General features: G+C 30.2%; 2 protein-coding genes and 1 long non-coding RNA gene across 3 annotated transcripts in view; 2 read left to right on the top strand and 1 right to left on the bottom strand.

Moving 5' to 3' along the window:
- Positions 1–130: 130 nt before the first annotated feature.
- Positions 131–1,979, top strand: LOC113797095 (uncharacterized). Its single transcript, XM_075824560.1, has 2 exons — positions 131–817; positions 884–1,979. Exons 1-2 carry the CDS (start codon positions 214–216, stop codon positions 1,927–1,929), a joined length of 1,650 nt encoding a protein of 549 aa, XP_075680675.1. The 5' UTR covers positions 131–213; the 3' UTR covers positions 1,930–1,979.
- A 7,123-nt stretch (positions 1,980–9,102) lies between these two features.
- Positions 9,103–20,147, top strand: part of dve (SATB1_N and homeodomain domain-containing protein dve) — a 101,881-nt gene continuing 90,836 nt past the window's right edge. Inside the window, exon 1 of the mRNA XM_027342094.2 lies at positions 9,103–9,827. Within this exon, the coding sequence (XP_027197895.1) occupies positions 9,711–9,827 (117 nt within the window). The 5' untranslated portion in view covers positions 9,103–9,710. The remainder of the gene's footprint in view (positions 9,828–20,147) is intronic.
- Positions 9,458–14,828, bottom strand: LOC142646227 (uncharacterized). Its single transcript, XR_012847201.1, has 3 exons — positions 10,637–14,828; positions 10,556–10,583; positions 9,458–10,484 (listed from the first exon to the last, which is right to left on the bottom strand). It is a non-coding gene; the product is annotated as an uncharacterized LOC142646227 (long non-coding RNA).

Raw genomic sequence — 20,147 nt, forward strand, 5'->3', positions numbered from 1 at the left:
AATGGATCGACTATGTATACATATAGTGTATGCATTATCCATTAACCAATGAAACGATTGTTACAAAATTCAAATTGAAAATTTTCAACAATTAAGATAAAACAATGTCTATTAGAGCAAATTTCGAACATTTTAGGAAATAAATAATCCATTAAATCGTGTGAATGAAACTGTTGTTATTCGAATAAATCGAAATAGACTATTCAGTAAATCATGTCTGACATCGAATCGATTCAAAGAAGTCTTAGTGCTAGTTTTTCCGAACAAATGTCAGACATGAGTGAAAATCAATGCGACTACCAATCATTTAATCCAGAATCGGTAGTGATAAACGATGAATTAATAATTACGGATTCAAATGTAAATTATGACGATGATGAATGTTGGCGAAAAATATCCGATGAGTTTCTGCATCATTATCGGCGTCAAACAAAACGATTGTATGAAATTTGTTTCAAAATGACCAGATCTAGTGAACGTCGAGAGAAAATAATAAAAGAATTAAGTGAAAAGCTGTTACACAAAATGGATTCGTTAGTAAAACGCGAGCAATCAAATTTAGAATCATGTTTAGAAGAAATTGATTCGTTGAAAAGAGAAATCGAAACCATTTTAAGTCAAGTGGTTTTATTTATGCCCGAATCAAGATTACGAAAACATCTGAGAATTTCAACCGGATCGACAGTAGAAGAGCAAGACATTCATGAACAATCATGTATTGAAGATCAGTTGGACCAACTGAAAACAATGAGACAATCATTAATTGAATGTCGAGATCAACACATGTCAATGGTGGTTGATTTGCAGGACAAATTGCGTAAGTTGATCGAAATCTTGGGCATCAATGCTTGTGATCATGATGATTATGCTCACCTTTTATCAGCTAAGTTGCTCGATGTCGATGAATTAGAAATGCTTCGCCAAGAGTTATCCGATCTGCATATATTGATGCACCAACGGCAACTTTTTTGTGCCCAAATGGCTCGACAGATCTGTTTTATCGTTCGCTTAGTGCCGTTGCCCAGATTTAAAGAAGAAACATTTCTCATTGATTATCTCGATTTTAATAAAGATCCACTTCAGGATTATTGTATTGGCCATCATTTTGTATATTCTGAGAAAAATATTGAAATTTTGAAAGATTATCTAAATCAATGTCAAATCGAATTCGAAAGTTGTTGGCAATCGATTCAATCTAAATTCGAACAGCTTGAACAAATGTATTCGCTATTCGAATTGCAAGATACGGATAATCATATATTTAATTTAGTTGAAGCTATATTAAATAAATATGATCATCATCTGAAACAACATCAAGATAAGAAAAATATGGCAGAATTTTTGCTTGAAAATTGGAATTCGTTTCATTTTCCTAAAGATATTAATGATCTAGCTTGTATTCAAAAGCAATTAGATGAAGATTATAATCACTATGAACAATTGAAATCATCACGAATGGAAGAAATAATCAATCGAATAAGGGATCAATTTGCTAGTCTTTCAGACAAATGTATGATTAATTTTGAAAGTCTTATTAAATCGAATGACCATTATCGACAATTGTTTCAGAAATCGGACAATTATAATGCTGAATTGCTTGAAGCGCATGAATCGGAATTGTCACAATTAAAACAATATTATAATGAATATGAAAAATTGTTCACACTCATCACACAATGTCACAAATTACAAGAGGAAATCAATGAATGTGAACAACGATCTCGAGATGTGTATACGACGAAAAATCGTGGTGGAATCATGTTGCAGATATTGAATAAAAAACGAAGCACACAGAAACGATTGCTTCATGTACAAGAACAATTACGAAAATGGTACGATGAGTACTGTCATCAACAGGAGAATAATGACTTGAAAATTCCATTTGATTATTATGGTTTTCGTATCGAAGATATTATCAACATTTCATGAGATAAACATTGTATAAATTCAAAAAATAAATCAAATTTTAAAAGCTATCATATTTTTAATTAGTTTCTAATTGTAATATTAGATGTCGCTAATTGCATGTTAGAAGGAAAATAAATGATTCTGTGATAGAATAATTTTAATGGATATATCAATTTCTCTTGAAAGTTTTCGAACATTCATAAACAGGATCGTGAACGTTGTCTGTATCCAAAAATTCATAAAATTCATAAAACAACAACAACAATGTCAATTGAATGTTTGGGGTAGATTTTTTGTCGAGATAATCGCTTATAACACCAAATTTTTTTCTGTGTCGTATTCCTATAGGTTTATTTTAATGTTTGGATGGTTGTTTGATTGGCTCTCTCTGATTTCTCTCCCTTTATATCCGCTGTTTGTTTAGATTGTCGAAGGGCTAAAGTTGCACCTCACATAAATGGTTGATTTTATTTTTTTTAAATCTATCCGTTTATCTTTTCATATAAATTGCAGTCGAATAATTCGTTGACAATTTTTGAATATTTTTTCAATTTACAAATATCAATAATCTCACATTGTCATTGTTCTTTGTCTAAAAAAAACAGTGAATAATAATAATGATAAAACTCCGGAGATAGAGAGATTATTGAATATTGATAAATATGAACGACGAAATTTAAAAATCAATTTTTTTTCAATAAATTTATGTTCTATATCCATGCATGGTGTTTTGCAGAGTTTTGCATATCATGAATATGTTTGGGAAAAAAGAGGAACAATGATGTAATGCTTTGGAAATTTAAATTTATTTGAAAAAAAAAGTTTTTTTTGAAAAATAAATCTATAAAGCGATGACGACATGGCTGCACAAACAGATTTTTTTCTCTTATTTGCTTTGAAAAATGATCTCCGGTAAAGTTATCTGATTATAATATTTAAAAAATATTGTTCATTTCAATCCGATTTTTTTCGAATCGATTAGAGCAATAAGAGTTGAGCTCTATGGGAATGTATTTTGGTATTAATATCATATTCACATTTATCAATAAACAATCGGTTCTTCTCATCGGTTTAAATATAACTGATTTAAAATCGATAGCTCAATTCTTTATGTTTTGAATTTCAACAAAAAAATAAAATAAAGACAAGTTTATTAAGAAGTTTTCATAGGTATTCGAAATGATTGATTTGTTCACAAAGACAATGTTTCTGTGGTTTGTGGGTTTGTTCTCAATGATGATGATGGTGGTGGTGAGACACAAATCAAAAATGATTTTGTTATTGTTAAGAAATAAACCAAGGCTCCCATGCCATGTCCGAGATATAATTATATTTACGACATAACTTTGATCAAAGAACAAAGCAGAGAAAAAAATTCAGGCCGGCATCGATCAGATATTCGAATGATCATGCTTAAAGATAATACCCGAATAATGATGATGATGATGATACTATGATGGTTGTTCGGGTTTTTTTATTGAAAAAAAAAGAAAAACAAAAAATGAAATAATAAAATTCTGCCAAGTAACAATGATCATAATGATTCCATGGTTATATTGATTTCAGTCATTTTTTTCATTTTTGTCATGATAGATAATATATTATGGTTTCCATTGTACCGGTATCATAAGTGTGAGAAGATGTCACTATAAAAAAACATTTATATGATCATTGTGGCGATAATGATGAACAAATAATAATAATGACCGAATAGAGATCCAATTTGACCAATGATGATGCCTTTTGTCTGAATGTGAATTTAAAGCCATTCCGAAAATTTTAAAATATTCGTATAAAAAAAGTATATAAAAACCCGAGCATAACTTTATGACAGTCATCAACGAACGAGGGAGGGAAAGAAAAGGAAGTTTCCGTTTAGTGTCCAGTTTAGATGTGATGTTTTACCATTTTAAAGAAAAGAAAAAACACTTCATTTGTGGCCATCATCACCATGACGATAAAAACAAAAAACAAAATTTTCGCCAGAACTAATAGGAAAAAAAATCGAGATTGCATTTGATAGATATGGTGACAAATGTGTTGTGATGACCCCAGTGATGATAATAAAAGGAAAGGAACGTAGGGGAGAATATAATACATTGTCGTCCAATTTGATGGCATACATAACGATGAAATTGGATGAATGATCACTAACATCACCTGTAGCAATTAGGTACTATTCGCTGCTATTATTATTATTATTATTGTCCATATTATCATTCATTGTGTATCATATTGAGAAATGAAGAGGGGAAGATGAACACTTAACTTTTATTTCAATCATCATCATCATCATCATTTTCGGAATTCATTCGTAGGCGCTGTGACATGATGTGGTTGAAAATATTTAATTTAAAAAATTCAATTTTTTTTTGTATGAAACGAAAATTTTACGATGGATGATAAATTTTGTGAATGAAGATAGTTGACCATCATCATTACTATCATCATTGGGTTATGATTAAAATCATAGTCGTTAATATGACCAAAATCTAAATGGTAATGAACATATTTTCATCCTACACGATGACATTATGAAAAAATTTTTAGCTTTTATCCAATAATCATTCAAATGGAAAGAAATTGAACACGTGTTCATATTGGTCGAATCAATTGGTTAATGTTTATAATAAAAATCGATAAGAAAGGCAAAAGCAAAAGTAAAAAAAAACAAACTTGAAATCCTTCTGAATTCTGAATCTATAATTTCAAATATAAACATAATATCATACAACGTAAGTAATTCATGAATGATATTGTGGAAAAACTGAATCAACAAAATAACAAATAAAAACATATACACATCATACATTGACATCAGAATGGATTCGAAAAATTATCATAAGTACACAATATTAAAAAACCGTTTCGAACATTAAAGTAAACAAATAAACATCACCACATTATCAATGATATTTTCTTGCATTTATTGGTCGTGTTTGTTTGGCCTGATCATGGTGTGTGTTTGTGTTTTTTTTCGGACAAGAATAATAGCAAAGCTAATAATAACCACGAATACGGTATACAGGAACATAGGAATGCTTTTGCCTGAATTGCCTGGTGTAAAATGAGTGCTTGAGTGTTGTGTACATGGGTCATGTTGCCGGGTTTATATGGTCCAGCAAGCCTACTAGTAGTGAATTTCCTTCCTTTTTTCTATTTTGAGATGATTCAATCCTCTTTAGTTGCACATTGGAAGTGTGTATTTAGATGTAAATTAGTTCATACATTACGCTATCCGCATACACTAATAGCAGTAGGATCTTTAGAAAATCTTTTTCGCATTTTTTTATCATCATTGTCTGAAATTCGTCCGAAATAGTTCGTTTTTTCCTAGGATTCAATGATGATTATGATAATGGCAAATAAATGAATAGGAAAAAACAAAAAAAAACGATCACAAACAAACTTTGCCCAATCAACATCGAAAACTGAAGCAAATTCGTATCACAATTTTTCATTTTATTCTGATCTTCATAGGAGATGGTGGAAAAAATTCGAAAAAAATTTTTCAATTCAAATGCTAATTTTCCATTTTGCAACATAACTGTTTGGATAACTCATTTGTCCAAAATTCGTCAACAACAAACAACAACAACAAACATTGTCACTAATATTCGCTTGCATGCGACAAAATTAATAAATATTTATTCTTCAACGTTCTTCTCAAAGAAAGTATTGTAAATAGAAAAAAAATTATTTAGAAAATGAGAAATTTTTTTTACTGCTTGCATGTATACTGTATCGATATTGATGAACGAAAACGAACATCAATCGGATGTGAGTTGATTTTTTGTTTTTGTTTCCATGGTCAACATGTAAATCAAAAGGAAAAAAATCCATTTTGACAATGGACATCATCGTTCAACAGTTCTTAGTTTATGGCTATTTATTTATTCGATTGACGATATTTTTTTGTTTTATTTTATTTTCTTTAAAAACTGTTGATTTTTTTACATCATTTCAGAATCACAGAAGCTCAATGTTGACGATGATGATGATGATGGGGACATTGCCATCATCAATTCCACCTACAATAATAGTAAAGACATCAACAGAGTTGACTACGTTGATTTAATTAGTCATAAAGCTATGAAAAAGAAAAAAAATCAAAGATCATATCATCAACATGTTGGATGCCTATGATATGGCCATCACCATCATCATCATCGATATCAATTGTCATTTTTATTATTATCATCATTATTATTATAGCCGAAATCATCAAGTTGCACAAATCAAACGATAAAAAAATAACGATAATAAACTTGAATACTCAGGTATAAAACCATAATGTACATCACTATCATCATCATCATAAATGAATGACCATCACCATGATCAATATTTATTATTATTATTCAAAAATAAAGAAGAAAAAAAATTCTTAATTGGCAAAGCTCATTTACTTGATTAACTTTTTTCATCATCATTATATTATTAATACTTGTAGATGAAATTGTCTTATTGTGCAATAAGAAGTTTTCATATATTCAAAATTGATTCATCGTGTGTATGTGTATTGAAATAAATATTATAGGCTCAGATGATTATATTTATTCTCTTTTTCTTTGCACCCATTTGAAATTATTTCTATGCCATCGTTCGCTTATTCGTCAATCAATCACGATAATCACATGGGTGAATGGTGATGCCATTTTACTATGGTAATGGCCGATGTATGAATTGATTTTTTTATTGGTTCCACAATCCACAAAGCTAAATCTAAATGATAGGACCAATTACATCTCGCTCAATCTTGCTTTCCAAATAAGAAGAATGACCGGCTTTTTTTACTCTCATCGATAATGATGATGATGATGGAATCCATTCAATAACAAAGATGATATTAGCATGAATATTCAGTAAGCAAAATAAGTGTATCTTGCTTGGTTTGCTGTTGATTTTCTTAACATTGAAGCAATTCGGTAATCTGTTTACATAACCGATGTCGATAGATGGGAATAAGAACAACAACAAAAAAAAGAAGAAAATCTAACCATTGATTCGTTTGATGATGATGAATTGGATGAGATTCGGCAGCCAAATAACAACAGAAGAATGAACAATAATGCTCAATGGTGATATAGCTTTTAATGTGCCCGTGTTATTGCTATGGCTATTATTGAAAATTATTTTTTATTTTTTTCAATTCTTGAGGATTTTTTTCCATTATGATTTTGGTCGATGATGATGATAATCAAATACGATCATTGGCTATTGGTGTGTGAATAAACTAACCAAGGTAAATAATAAATTTTATTAGAACACGAACATCGATTACCATAAAATAGATACACAATACACACATTCATCGTTATCATGATGATGATCATCATTATCATGGGTAAAGGTCGTCAAGATGAGAATAGATAATAATGCTTTGAAAAAAATGGATCACCCAATAGTCAATCCAAGCATCTTTTGTAAGATATAAGGTAAAGGTAACCTGAGTACAATTTACAATGAACAAAGATCAAAATTAATGTAAGTTAAATCGATGACCATGGCTCAATTGTGCTAGGTAAATTGACAACCACAATCAAATGAATGATAAGGAGGGAGAGAAAGCGAGGATATATATTGCGTGATAATTGAAACGAATTTTTTTTATTCAATGATGATGATCATCATCATTTCGAGCTTAACAATTTTTTGGGTGCTTGAAGCTGATTAAGTCACGAAGTTCGTCCAATTGTATAGCTATTTGGCTTTGAAATAATTCAGCTGAACGGATTGATTGGATTTTGTTTGGTTTTATCGGTTTTTTATATGATACAAAAACAACCAAATAAAATAGAAGACAATGGCTGGCAGTAGTAGTAGTATCAATCGGATGATGATGAGCAATGAGCAATGAATAATTAGAATCGATTTGAATCCGATGAATGAATGAATGATGAGTGATTAATCTCGCTTGCCATAATGGATTATGATAGATGATGCATCAACCAGGATATTTCAGCATGACATTGCTGACGATAACGATGGTTCACCAATGACCGATGAGATTTAAAGATAGGCAAAACAAAAGACTTGTTTGGCTGTCATATTGTGTATGGCAGAAATCCATATCCAGATAATTAATCGGCTATAATCAATTCATTGGTCATGTTTGTATTGTGATTCGATTTTTTGTTTTTTCAGATTAAGATCTCAGACCTTCAATAAGTTATTGGGCGCCGACGTCATAAGACAAACCAGAACAAACCTGACTTGATCGATCGTCATTTGATCGATTGATTTCAGTACATTCAGAATGGTCTGATTGCTATTTTTCCTTTCATTACTTTTCTTTCTCCATTTTGTGATTTGTCATTTTGGATATCGATCGATCTATTTAGATCAATTATGATTATATTTGCTTAATACTAATGACTTTACCAAAATAATTATTATTCATTTCGATACGGAATTGAAAGAATCCAAGACAACATAAATTAGCATTTGTTTCTGGAACGTCACACCAGAAGGCGACATCTACCACAATACCTTTTTTTTGTTCATAGAATCAAGTTGATTGACAGGATTAATTGTGAACAACAACTAGAGATAGAATTGCCCGAATAAATACGCCCTTTACTTTAAGTCGCTATTGGAACTTAAGACCAATGATTATAATGATAATAATAATGATGGATCGATATATATATGAAATGGGGAAAAAAGAGAAGCGGTAGCTAAGAATTTTCGAATCGCCATCTTATCATGCAAAGGTATCCAGCATAGTAAACGCCCATTTCTCTAATTGCATCTAATCATTTCGGCGTTGTGCCTGTCCAAACTCTACCCCATCGGCATGCGTAAATGTACTGCTCGGGTTTAGCCACACACTGACTTCTTAAATAAATGTGTGTCCAGGTAATTCTCTTATTCATCCCTCTTTCTATTTGATGAAAATGATGATGATGAGGAGGAGGAGGATGAATATCGAAGCCACAATCATCATCAACCATACTCTGATAAAGCACGGATACAGATTCATATATCCCTAAGAGAATGAAGAGAGAGAGAGAGAGAAAGGATAGAAAGAGGAGTTGTTCGCCGGTCGTAGTAGTAGCATAAGTATTCATTTAAGGATCATTGATATTAGTTTGAAAAGATACTGCTATCATTCATAACATTCAATGGCGCGCCATTTTATCTTCAATTTTCGAATAACATGTTTGAATCGGTGTGCATGTTATCGTGTTATATTCAGTTAAAGTCTGGCCGTGATTGGTAATGGTTCTTCGTTAAAGTTATATTTGTTTTTTTTTTTGAAAGTTTTGGATTCTTTTTCGTTAACATTCGATTTCATTCATACATACTTGATTGTTCCATTAGTTTCAAGCCAGTTAGAAAAAAACTCGTCTGTTCCATCATACTGTTTTTTTTTCTAAAACCAATCCGGTTATCCAATTGAATATTCCAGCATAGATTTATTAATTTAACAACTACAACCTGTAAATTGTGTTCCATGTTTTTGTTTTTTTCTTTCTTACTTGTTTTTTTTGTATTTCTGTGTGTACGTGTATAAATGGTATTTTGAAAAAAAAGATTCGATAAATTTTCCTTGCTTCAATCGACCAAACTGTTGTGCTTTAATTTGTGAGGAAACCGAAAAACAATGCCAAACATATCATTATTTAGTTGTTTATGTTCTATCTGGTCTCTTTTTTTCGAAATCTGTGCGTGAATGTGTATGGTGTCTGTGATGAAATGTTGTTCTAAGTGACAAACATAACAAATTTATTTAAATTAAAAACGGAACTGTTTTTTCCAGTCCTTTTTTTTATTATTCATCTTTAGTTTGAATCGAAATGGATTTTCAATCGATGATGGAAACTTTTGCTGAGGCCTGGGTGGCCGCCAACACTCAGACACCATTAACGGAAGCAGCGGCTGCTGCGGCAGCTGCTGCCGCTGCAAATGACCATGTGAGTAGAAATCGAAACGGATTCATTTATGGACTCGATTCAATTACCGGTGAATAATTATCGTTGCAAGTACCGTTGGTTCGAAATTTTTTTTTCATTTTTTAAAAATCTCATTGATAATTGTATTCCGATTGTATTTGACGATAACTTTTAATAACAATAAAAAAAATGTCCTCAGCATATTAAAAATATGATTGCATGCATTAAACCATCGATGAATGGATGATTGAATTCGTGGATATTATAACATCTGGCGGATTTACTAGATTTTCCCGGATTTGTCTACCTTCTCAGTCGATAGATAAACATACAGAATCAGTAAAAAAAGATCTATCTACCATTTATAAATAGATTCGTCCTGGAAAATCTCTTCAATTTGATCCCAATATAGTCTTTTTTCGGTTGATGCATTTTTAGAAATTGATAATTCAAGATCTAAAACAGGAGAAGAATCGTCATTCTACCTTGCAGCAGTAATCGATCTATCGTTGAAAACATACAATTCGTCTGTCGATGCTAATATATCCATCACGCACACACATGGTTATATTAATATATTTGGCTGGTTGATTTGGTTTTTTTTTTTTTTGGTTTCATCCATTACAATCCAGATTCATGCTTCTAACAAGAATCTTTCGACCGTGAACAAAGAAGAATCTGCGAGAAAAAAAATCGAAACAATTGTATCATTTTGGTTACTTTATAAGTTTGCCAATTCTTTGCCTTACCTTTGGGGGTACCACCGTTATCCCAAAGCTATTCGGTTTAAATTAATTCCAATTTTTTCTGTATACATTATAATGACAAACCTGAGATCGTCGAAATTGAAAATAAAAACCCGATGATGATGATGATCCTCATCATTGATCATCCATCCATGTGATCGTTTTTTTAGCTCCCGCTTATTTTCTTTTTCTTTCATTCTCAGCTTTCAAATAGCGCATACTCTTAGGCCAAATGTGCTGTTTTATACCCAGTGTCAACCAAAATTCTCGTTAACCGAAATGAAATTGATCCGATATTCTTTAGTTTTGCAATGCTGCTCTCTTGGATGAATGAATGGATGAATCTGATACGTGTGTGTGTGTGTGCATGTAGATGCACACAACAGTAATCGTTAATCTTATATCCTTTTGAATCGTTTGTATAATAGAAAATGAATGAGAAGATAAAAAAAATAAAATGGAAAAAATCTATTTCCGCAGATTTTTGCTGCTGCAAGCTTATATAACTTTTTTTTGTTGCATTCCCTATTATTTGTATTTGTATTTTCTTTTTTTGGAATTCGATTATTTTGAGATTCCATTGATAATGATGAAGATGATATCGTTATGTGTATGCTTTGATCGTCGTTTATTTTCAATTCGGTTTTTGTTTTGTTTTGTTTTTTTTGTTTTTTCTATTGCATTCATTCACTATAGTCATTCACAAATCCACAAATTTCAATTCGATACGATTCTAATTTTTTGGACAAAGTAGTAGCATTAATAGTCGTAGTAGTAGCAAAGTATTTGATAAGAATTAAGACAATCCTTGTGGTTCATAGTTTTTTTTGAATTCTGGTTATTAAACGAAGAAGAAGAATTACCATTTATTAAAATTATTATATATTAGTCATTGAGTTAAATATTCACTTGTGATTCAATATGATAATAGCCGAACGGTATGCAACCATAAATGTTAGATCAATATACCCACCCACTCATATAGAAAGAATTCCAAAGACCGTGAAAAAAATCCTGAATGAAAAAAAAAGTTTGCATATATTTTTATATGCGCGCAATGTACACTTTACATTCACACAGAAACCGATTTCATTCATTGTTTTTTCCCTCTGTTAATCTTCGATAAAGATTAGGGATGAAAAAGCGAATAAAACATCGTTTCTACATTATACACTGTGCAAAAAGAATTCAGTAGAATGATAGTGGCAATGTTTTGATGAAAAACTGCTAAGAATTTTTTTTTTTTTTTTTTTGCCACAAACATTCGTATTTAATGTATATTCAATAAGAATGTGATTTACATACATATTATTCTCTGGTGGACATTGTGTATGTGTTTTTATTGTTGGAACACAGAATTTTATTCGAATTATACACAACCAACATTTTTTTCCGTTCCAACGATAGACTTAACTCTTACCTTTGTTCGTTTTGCTGAATGTACTTGAATTATTGAGAAAGAAAAAAAAAGCAAAAACTCTTTGAAGAAACGAAAACAACATCAAAAACATCATTCATTCAAAGAGAAAGTGCTAATTTAATCTTGAAGCTAGATAATCATCTTTGCTGCTTTGTCTAGCTATGACTGTAAATGTGAATGTTGCTAATGATATTATTATTAACATTCTTGTCTTTATATACTAGCCATGTTCCATTTATTTTGCTTTGGTTGTTGGACCAATATTATTGAATAAAGAGAATGAAATAAGAATTGGATAAAAGTTTGAAGATGTTAATAAAACAATGTGAACCGATTACATCGGTTTAGAGTTTTCCATTTCTTCTTATTGTTATTATTATTATTATTATATTGCTGACTTTGTCTCTAATAATTAAAGTTGAATTTATATTATTATACATTTACATTTCTTTCTAACACTTATGATTAAAACTCTTTAGTTCCTTTTTTTTCTTGTATTGTTTTTCGGTATTCAAATAAAATCCTTTTATTTTTCAGCATTTTCTTTGGGTCTTTTTTTCAATTCAACATTTTTTTTGGCATTTTGACAGCCATCATCATCATCGTCATCAAGAATTATCGCAAACATAAAGTAAAAGCAAATTTCGGATAGATTGACGTGCAATCCAATAAAAAATAATAATAATAACCAAGCCTAGCTAAAAACTGTTTTTTTTGTTGAAACATTGTAGCCCCTTTTGGAATGGTTAATTGGTTTTGAATATTACCTGATTTTCATTATTGCCTTAAGGTACATTGGCCACACATATATACTAACTACAATATCAACAAAGGTACAAGGTAAAGGCTCATCATCAACGGTTTGATGATCAATGAAGAAAAAAAAATTGTTGACGGCTAAATCAGCTTAAAATTGTTAGAGTCATATTTTTTGAACATGTTCATGGTATGAATGATTATGGCTCCGAATCGAATGGATAGAACGATTTTATTTTTGTTGTTGTTGCCATTTCTGTCATTGATTTTTGTATACACACATGACTTGACTAGGTCCGGTCCAATCGATTGTTATTATATTTAGGTTTCTGTTCACATTGGATAGATAGATTGATTTGAATTACCTTTTTTTTATTATTTCACTTTAAACTCTCTTCATTTATGGATTGATTGCCGAATGAATCAATAGAGTTTATGTGTGAGATAGAAAACGAAAGAGAGTTGAGAGACACCGCGACTGATTATGACAATCTGACTGACCTTGTTCAATAAGAAATTCGAAGGAAAAAAACAAAATCACCGAAAAGCCAGATCTAATGCCATAGGGCTAGCTTACAAATCCAGAATAAAAAATGAGTTTTTTTTTGCACTCACTCACTCATCGATTGTCGACCAAATATTTAATGTTGAACGAAAAAAAACGTTTATTGATCTTGTGTGTGTTTGTATATTTCGTTTGTTCGTTTTTCGTTAAGACGTGAAAGTAAAAATAAAAATAAAAATCTTGAATGCCGCGATTAACCCAAAGAAATGATCGGTCAAATATTACAAGTCCGATATATATTTACAAGGACACGACATATATTTTTCCTGTTGTTGAGAAGTTAAAAAAAAAGTCTATCCTTACCACTGTTTGTTTGCAAATCTCAATCATATATGGTGATGGTGGTTGTGTATGTTGAAAATGTCGAGACTTTTGTCAATAAAGGTGTGCGATAATTTTCTTCATTTTTTCAACAAAAAAAGAAGAATTTTTCTCCTGCCACACACATACATGCTTAACACTAATTTTAAATCTAAAACCCCCCACAATAATAATGAATGAAAAAAAACAACAACATAAAATACATACCAATAATCATTTATCCTAAATGTAAATACTGAATCATTTTTTTCACCAAAGATCATATTTGTTTTATAAATCTTTATTGTTCCAATCATATGGATCAATTTACAATTGTTGTTGTTGTCCACTTAAGTTGATGTGTTTGTATTATATGATGATGATGACAAAATTTAGCCGAAATCAATACTAAATTTGATTTCAATTTTTCAGTTCATCATTATCATTTTCAATAGTGAATGTTTTTCTTTTGAAAAAAATATTCATTTTTTATTAAAAAGCAAACAATGTGACAACAACCAAACCGAAAAGTTGTAGAAAATATGCAAGGTCATCATTTGTTTTTCTGTTGGGATTCCTTAATTCATCACTTCGGTGGTTTGTTTTCTCCCCCAATATATACATTGTATATAATAAGCACATTGTCATATAAGGATAAATTGATGCGAGTCCAAATTGCTAAATTATTATTAGTTCTTTCCTGTCTTTTTCTTTTGGCTGATTCTCGGGTGAAAGTCTTTTTTGTTTTTGTTTTGTTTTTTAAAATCTGAGTATATGACAAGATAACAATAATAACGATGATGACAAACAGGAAGGGAGGAGGTGTGAGTTATTCCTATGGTCTGATTTTTTTTCGGTTTGTTTGTTGTCATTTCAATTTATTTTTATATGTTTTCAGTTGTGGTTGGAAATCTCTTGTTTTGTTTTTATTTTATCTGTGTGATTGGCAAAAATTTATAGTTTGCTTCATTCACCTTGTGTATGGGTATGTTTTTTTAGCTTTCGATTCGATATGTTTACGTTTCGATACGCTGGATTGATGATGATGATGAGGATGGAGATGGCCAGAAAAGCAACACGGCGTGAGATTTGTCCATCATCCATTCATTCATTCAATGAACGAATGAAATCTATTAGTGTTGTTGTTGTTGGTTTTTTTTTGGTTTTCCATCACCCGGTCTCTTATCACACATAAAAAACAATATACAAATAATCACAAACATACACTTGGTGAAATGAACATCACATCATCATCATTATTATTCTTAAATCCATGGGAGATGGCCAATTTGAATACATTTTCAGTAATAATAACAACAACAACTACAACAAAAAAAGTCAATATGTGGAACGAAATGACAATGATGATGATGACAACGGATGCGTTTTAGTTAGTTTCATATAGGTATTTCAATTAAAACTACTATATTACATCAATAAAATGAACAAAAAAAATACAATATGCCTGTCCATTTGATTATTACAAGTAATTCGTCATTCAATTTCGTTTTTTTTTGTTGATCCTCTAGGTAGCTTTAATATTTTTATTTTTTTGAATAATAAATTGTAACAATCATTCAATTGTGGTTATGGTTACTATTTAGATAAATGCTACCTGGCTTTAACATTATTCATTATTAACCAATAATGAATAACAATTGAATATTACTATCGAATCATATTTACCACCATAAAGATATCCACGCAAACATATTTCCTTTTGGGTGTATTCGATTTGATGGTCATATTTTTCATTTCATTTATCTTCTGTTTCATAAACGAATGGATGGATGTACTACAAAAAATGACATCTATATGCATGACGAATTAATCATAATATAATAAGATTGTCTTTGTCAAAATCTTTTCTAATATTTCTATGAGATGATGGATCCAAGTTTTTTTTTCAATTTTTCATCATCATCATTCATTGTTTATTGTCCAAGGTGAAATAAAGTCCAGATTTTTTGTTTTCTTTTGAAGAAAGAAAAATTTTAAAACAACAACAACATCCATAAAATGAAATATTTGAATTGAATTGATGAGAAAAACGTTTTCGATCATTTCAATGGCAATGACAGCAAATAATGTCAAATCCTTTTTTCCGTACTGTAAATAGTGATTTTGTATTTAATGTTGAGAAATATAGCATCAGTCATCCAAATATCATAGAAGAAGCGGTTTTTTCAAAAAAAAAAATTCTATTTGTCTATTTATCATCAACAACCATAAAAAGAGAGAGAAAAAAACTTCATCGTTTAGAGTGTGACACAATCATCCAACCACAGTGAAATCTTTTATGTTAGCCAGGATTGTCATTATTTATCATGTGTGTGTGTATTAATGATTAAAGCAAAAGAATCTTCATGTCATAATAAATACAAAAACATGTCTTTTTTCTCTAATATTCAATAATAAATCTTTGATCTGATGTTTCGTATTTTTATCGTCCATTCATTCGAATCCGAATCATCTTTTCACAGAATAACAATTTTGAACATCGAAAGATATATATTTTTTTTTAATATTAGTACTTCCCATACCCTATTCTACGAATGACACATTCATTGAATTATTTTTTTTTCTCTGTTGTCCAAATATTTTCATTATCTCATACTTGATCGTAATTGATAATAAGTATTATATTCGAATCAGAAAAGATTACTTTTGTCCGTTTTTTTGATCGAGATTTTTTTCATTTTAGTGTGATATTCGTAATGAAATATACGCTTGGCTAGATATATCTTTTTTTGAGTTTTTCTTTGTTTTGTTTTGTTTTTCAATTTTTGATTCAATCCTCTCTTTCGCTCTCCTGATCCGTGAATTGATTGAAAATCATCATCATTTCTATTTTAATTCGTTAAGCGGAATTCGAAAAAAAATGTTCATTTATCCACAACAGATTCCAAACTTTTGATCGGTGTAAATTGTTTTCTCAGAAAAAAAATTGATGATTATCCATTGGTGACATTTATAATAAATGTTCATCAGCATGATTTTTATCGAAAATTTACGAACAAAAACGTACAAACTTAACCTTCACAAAATTAACAAAAATTTATCCATTTATTTGATTATCATCATCATTGAAGAAAACGTTGAACACCTGTGCAAATTTTTCCTCTTTTTTTCATCATCATTGTCTGTGTCATTGTTAAATGATTTGTATCCCGAGGATTTCGTGTTTTTCATGTAGATACATTTTTTGCACGAATGTTGTATCGAACAAAAATAGATGTACACAAAATAGCATCCTAATCGAATATGATTTAATCAAAAAAAAAGAATCACCATATAACATTATGTGTTGATTTCAGATGTTGTGATTATTCTTCACAACACATAAAGTCAACTCTTAAATCAGTAAATGTATGCATCATAATGAAAAAAAAACAGATTATTTTGTCTTTATACCTAAATTCTAATATATCACATTTATATTATCGAATCGAATTCATGTAATGTTAATTACACCATAATAATGATCACATGATTTGATTCTATTCATTTCAAACTCAAACTTTGCTAATACCTATTATTATCCCTTATATTATTGTTCGGTGGTCTTCAACAACAAAATTCTTTCTATTCATTCATTCCATTTATTGCTCTTCCTTTTTTTTTAATATTGATAATTCCATTCTAAAATTGTAGTAGCAGTCGTTTTTGTTGCTCTATGTTCAATTTGTCACACTCGGATGAAATTAATTTCCATTTCTTTCTTTCCTTCAAAAAATTACATCTAACCTATGTTTCTTTTATTACTTAACATGGCTTTAAATTTTTTACTATTGGAATCTTGTTGTGTCTATGGTTATAACTTAAATGTTCTATTATTCGAATATTTTAGAACTATACATTTTTATATTTACTGAATGTTATAATAAAGTTTTAATTGCTGTTCTGCATTCGTAGAGTTAAGTTCTTTCATTTGTTAACCTCAACATTTGGTAGCAGTCCACGTGGTTTATTTTTTTCATGTGTTATCATGGCAACCAACGATGGCGAGACTCCTGGACCTTTTGATAAACTTGTCAATTTCATGGAAAAGCTCAATGAACGTATTTCCCGTATCGAAAATGAGCGTGTTGATAATCAACAATTGATTGGTCAATCAACAAATTCACCAGTTGTTCGACAAAAATCTAATCATGAAAATTATGTGTTATCGCAAATTGTGAAATATGATGGTAAAAATTTAAAACATTGGTTATCTTCCGTTAAAGCTGCATTCAAAAGTTGTGGTTATAGTCATTTCATGGCAGGCTCCGGTCTCATCATGTCAAGGTAGCAAATATGGTATGTTGATTGTTGATCATAATACTCGTTTTGTATTTGGAATACCTATTGCTTCGAAATCTGATGCTGCAGATAAATTAATTAAATTTATTGAACAGAATGAAAAACGATTAAAATGTAAAGTTAAATCGATTCGTACTGATCGAGGTACAGAATTCGTAAATAATCAATTCAAAACATTTTGTGAAAATAATGATATTGAACATCAATTGACGTGTGCATATTCACCACAACAAAATGGGGTGGTAGAAAGAATGAACCGAACGGTATTTGAAACAGTTCGAGTTATGCTGAATTCTGCAAAAGCACCGCAACAATTATGGGCAGAAACAATGTGTTCGGCAATCTATGTCATCAATACATGGATTCGAAAAGATGGAAAATCTCCATATGAAAAACTATATTCGAAACAGCCAAATTATGATAATTTACGTGTTTTTGGTTGTGAAGTGAAATGTCCGCAAATGTCTGAACGACTTATGTTCATCGGATACACAAATAAAATTGGATGTTATCGATTATTGAATCCTGAAACATTAGATATCATAATATCAAATAATGTTCAGTTTAATGAAAGAAAAATGTATTATGAACGATTTGATTCGGAAAATTTATCTGAAGTCACATCATCATCAAATTTTGATCTAATGAATTGTAATGAAGATAATGATGATTTTATATCTAATTATGAAAATGAATCATCATATGAACAAACAAATGAAAATGAAGAATTGGATTCTACTGATTCAACAACAACAACTTCAACAAATGAAATTTCGGCTGAACCAAGACGTTCATCACGTATTAATAAAGGTGTACCACCAATTCGATATGGATATAAATGTATTGAAAGAATTCCTAACTATAATGAAACGAATTCAATTGGTCAAAATGAATTTATTCGTGAAATAACAAAAGAAAGTGATCAATTAAAGAAATGCAAAACCGTATGGTTTAATGGGTCTAGAAAATTGTTGCAATTTGTAACAACAGATATTGTTTTTGATCTTATCAAGAACATTTAATGTTATAACACAAAAGGGGGAAAATGTTGTGTCTATGGTTATAACTTAAATGTTCTATTATTCGAATATTTTAGAACTATACATTTTTATATTTACTGAATGTTATAATAAAGTTTTAATTGCTGTTCTGCATTCGTAGAGTTAAGTTCTTTCATTTGTTAACCTCAACAAATCTCTAACCTAGAATCGTTTTTTTCAAACCAAGATTACTTATGTTTGTGTTGAGTTGTTCTGTCATAGCTATAGCAGCAATATCGGCAAAGAAACATTCGAAAACATTATGACATAAGCACGATACAATTCAATTCGGTTTTTTCCCTATGACAATGACTAGAGAAAGCCAAAACAATAATATGATGATGATGATGATGATTCGCTGTCGTTGATCTATCTATCCATTCCATTATTATGAGAATTAGTGAAATAAATTCATCTGTGGTTGTTGTTGTTGTTATTTTCTTTGTTTAGACAAAATCTATTATATATACTTTGCGATAAACCACCAATAATCGGGAGAAAAAAAATTAAAGAATCAATCAATCGATCGATCGATTGATTGGGATGATGATGATTGTGTTGGTGCTGTATTTTTTTACTTTTGCTGATTGAATAATTATTTTCGGAATACAATTTCGACGCTCTATTCAATTTTGCTAATATTTGCGCCTGTGTATAATGAGGATTTTCCTTGATTGATTGATTGATTGATGTTGAAAATTATTTTTTTTCATTCATTCATTCGTTTTTGACTAATTATCATCTAATCGAGTGTCAACTGGATTGGTATTCCTTTATACATACACACACGCACACCACTAATAACTACATAGTTTGTCACCCCATTGATAGATGAATAGAAAATAATCACGTTGAAATTGAAAAATAAAATCCAGAAAACAGAATGTCGATGCCATATGATGCATGTGATTATATGACGACCGACCCAAATGTTGTTATCTTTCTTTCTTTCTCTTTTACACAAACACAAAAAACACAAGCTTGATTTGATTTTCTTTACTTGATATCAGAAAAATCTACGGACAATAGACTTAAAAAGTTGAAGCTAAACATGACTACCTGTCTTTTTTTCTAGTTTAATAATAATTTGCTAACACATTTACACAGACACACACACACAACACTGCACACACTGAAATTCTCAAATCTGATCTGGCTTTTGATTTTTTTTGGCACTTTGCCCTATGTCGTCTAAAGCCGTATGTCTATCCA

This window comes from Dermatophagoides pteronyssinus, unplaced genomic scaffold (genome assembly GCF_027571235.1).
Source record: "Dermatophagoides pteronyssinus isolate colony J.1.1.1.1 unplaced genomic scaffold, Derpt_VIB-CSIC_2022.12 sq0002, whole genome shotgun sequence".
In the NCBI taxonomy this organism is placed as follows: domain Eukaryota; kingdom Metazoa; phylum Arthropoda; class Arachnida; order Sarcoptiformes; family Pyroglyphidae; genus Dermatophagoides; species Dermatophagoides pteronyssinus.

Bases quoted from the DNA above. Each gene is read 5' to 3' on its own strand.
- LOC113797095 (XM_075824560.1), top strand. From the start codon at position 214: ATGTCTGACATCGAATCGATTCAAAGAAGTCTTAGTGCTAGTTTTTCC. The intron at 818-883 runs GTAAGTTGATCG...ACCTTTTATCAG, and splicing joins TGATTTGCAGGACAAATTGC to CTAAGTTGCTCGATGTCGAT.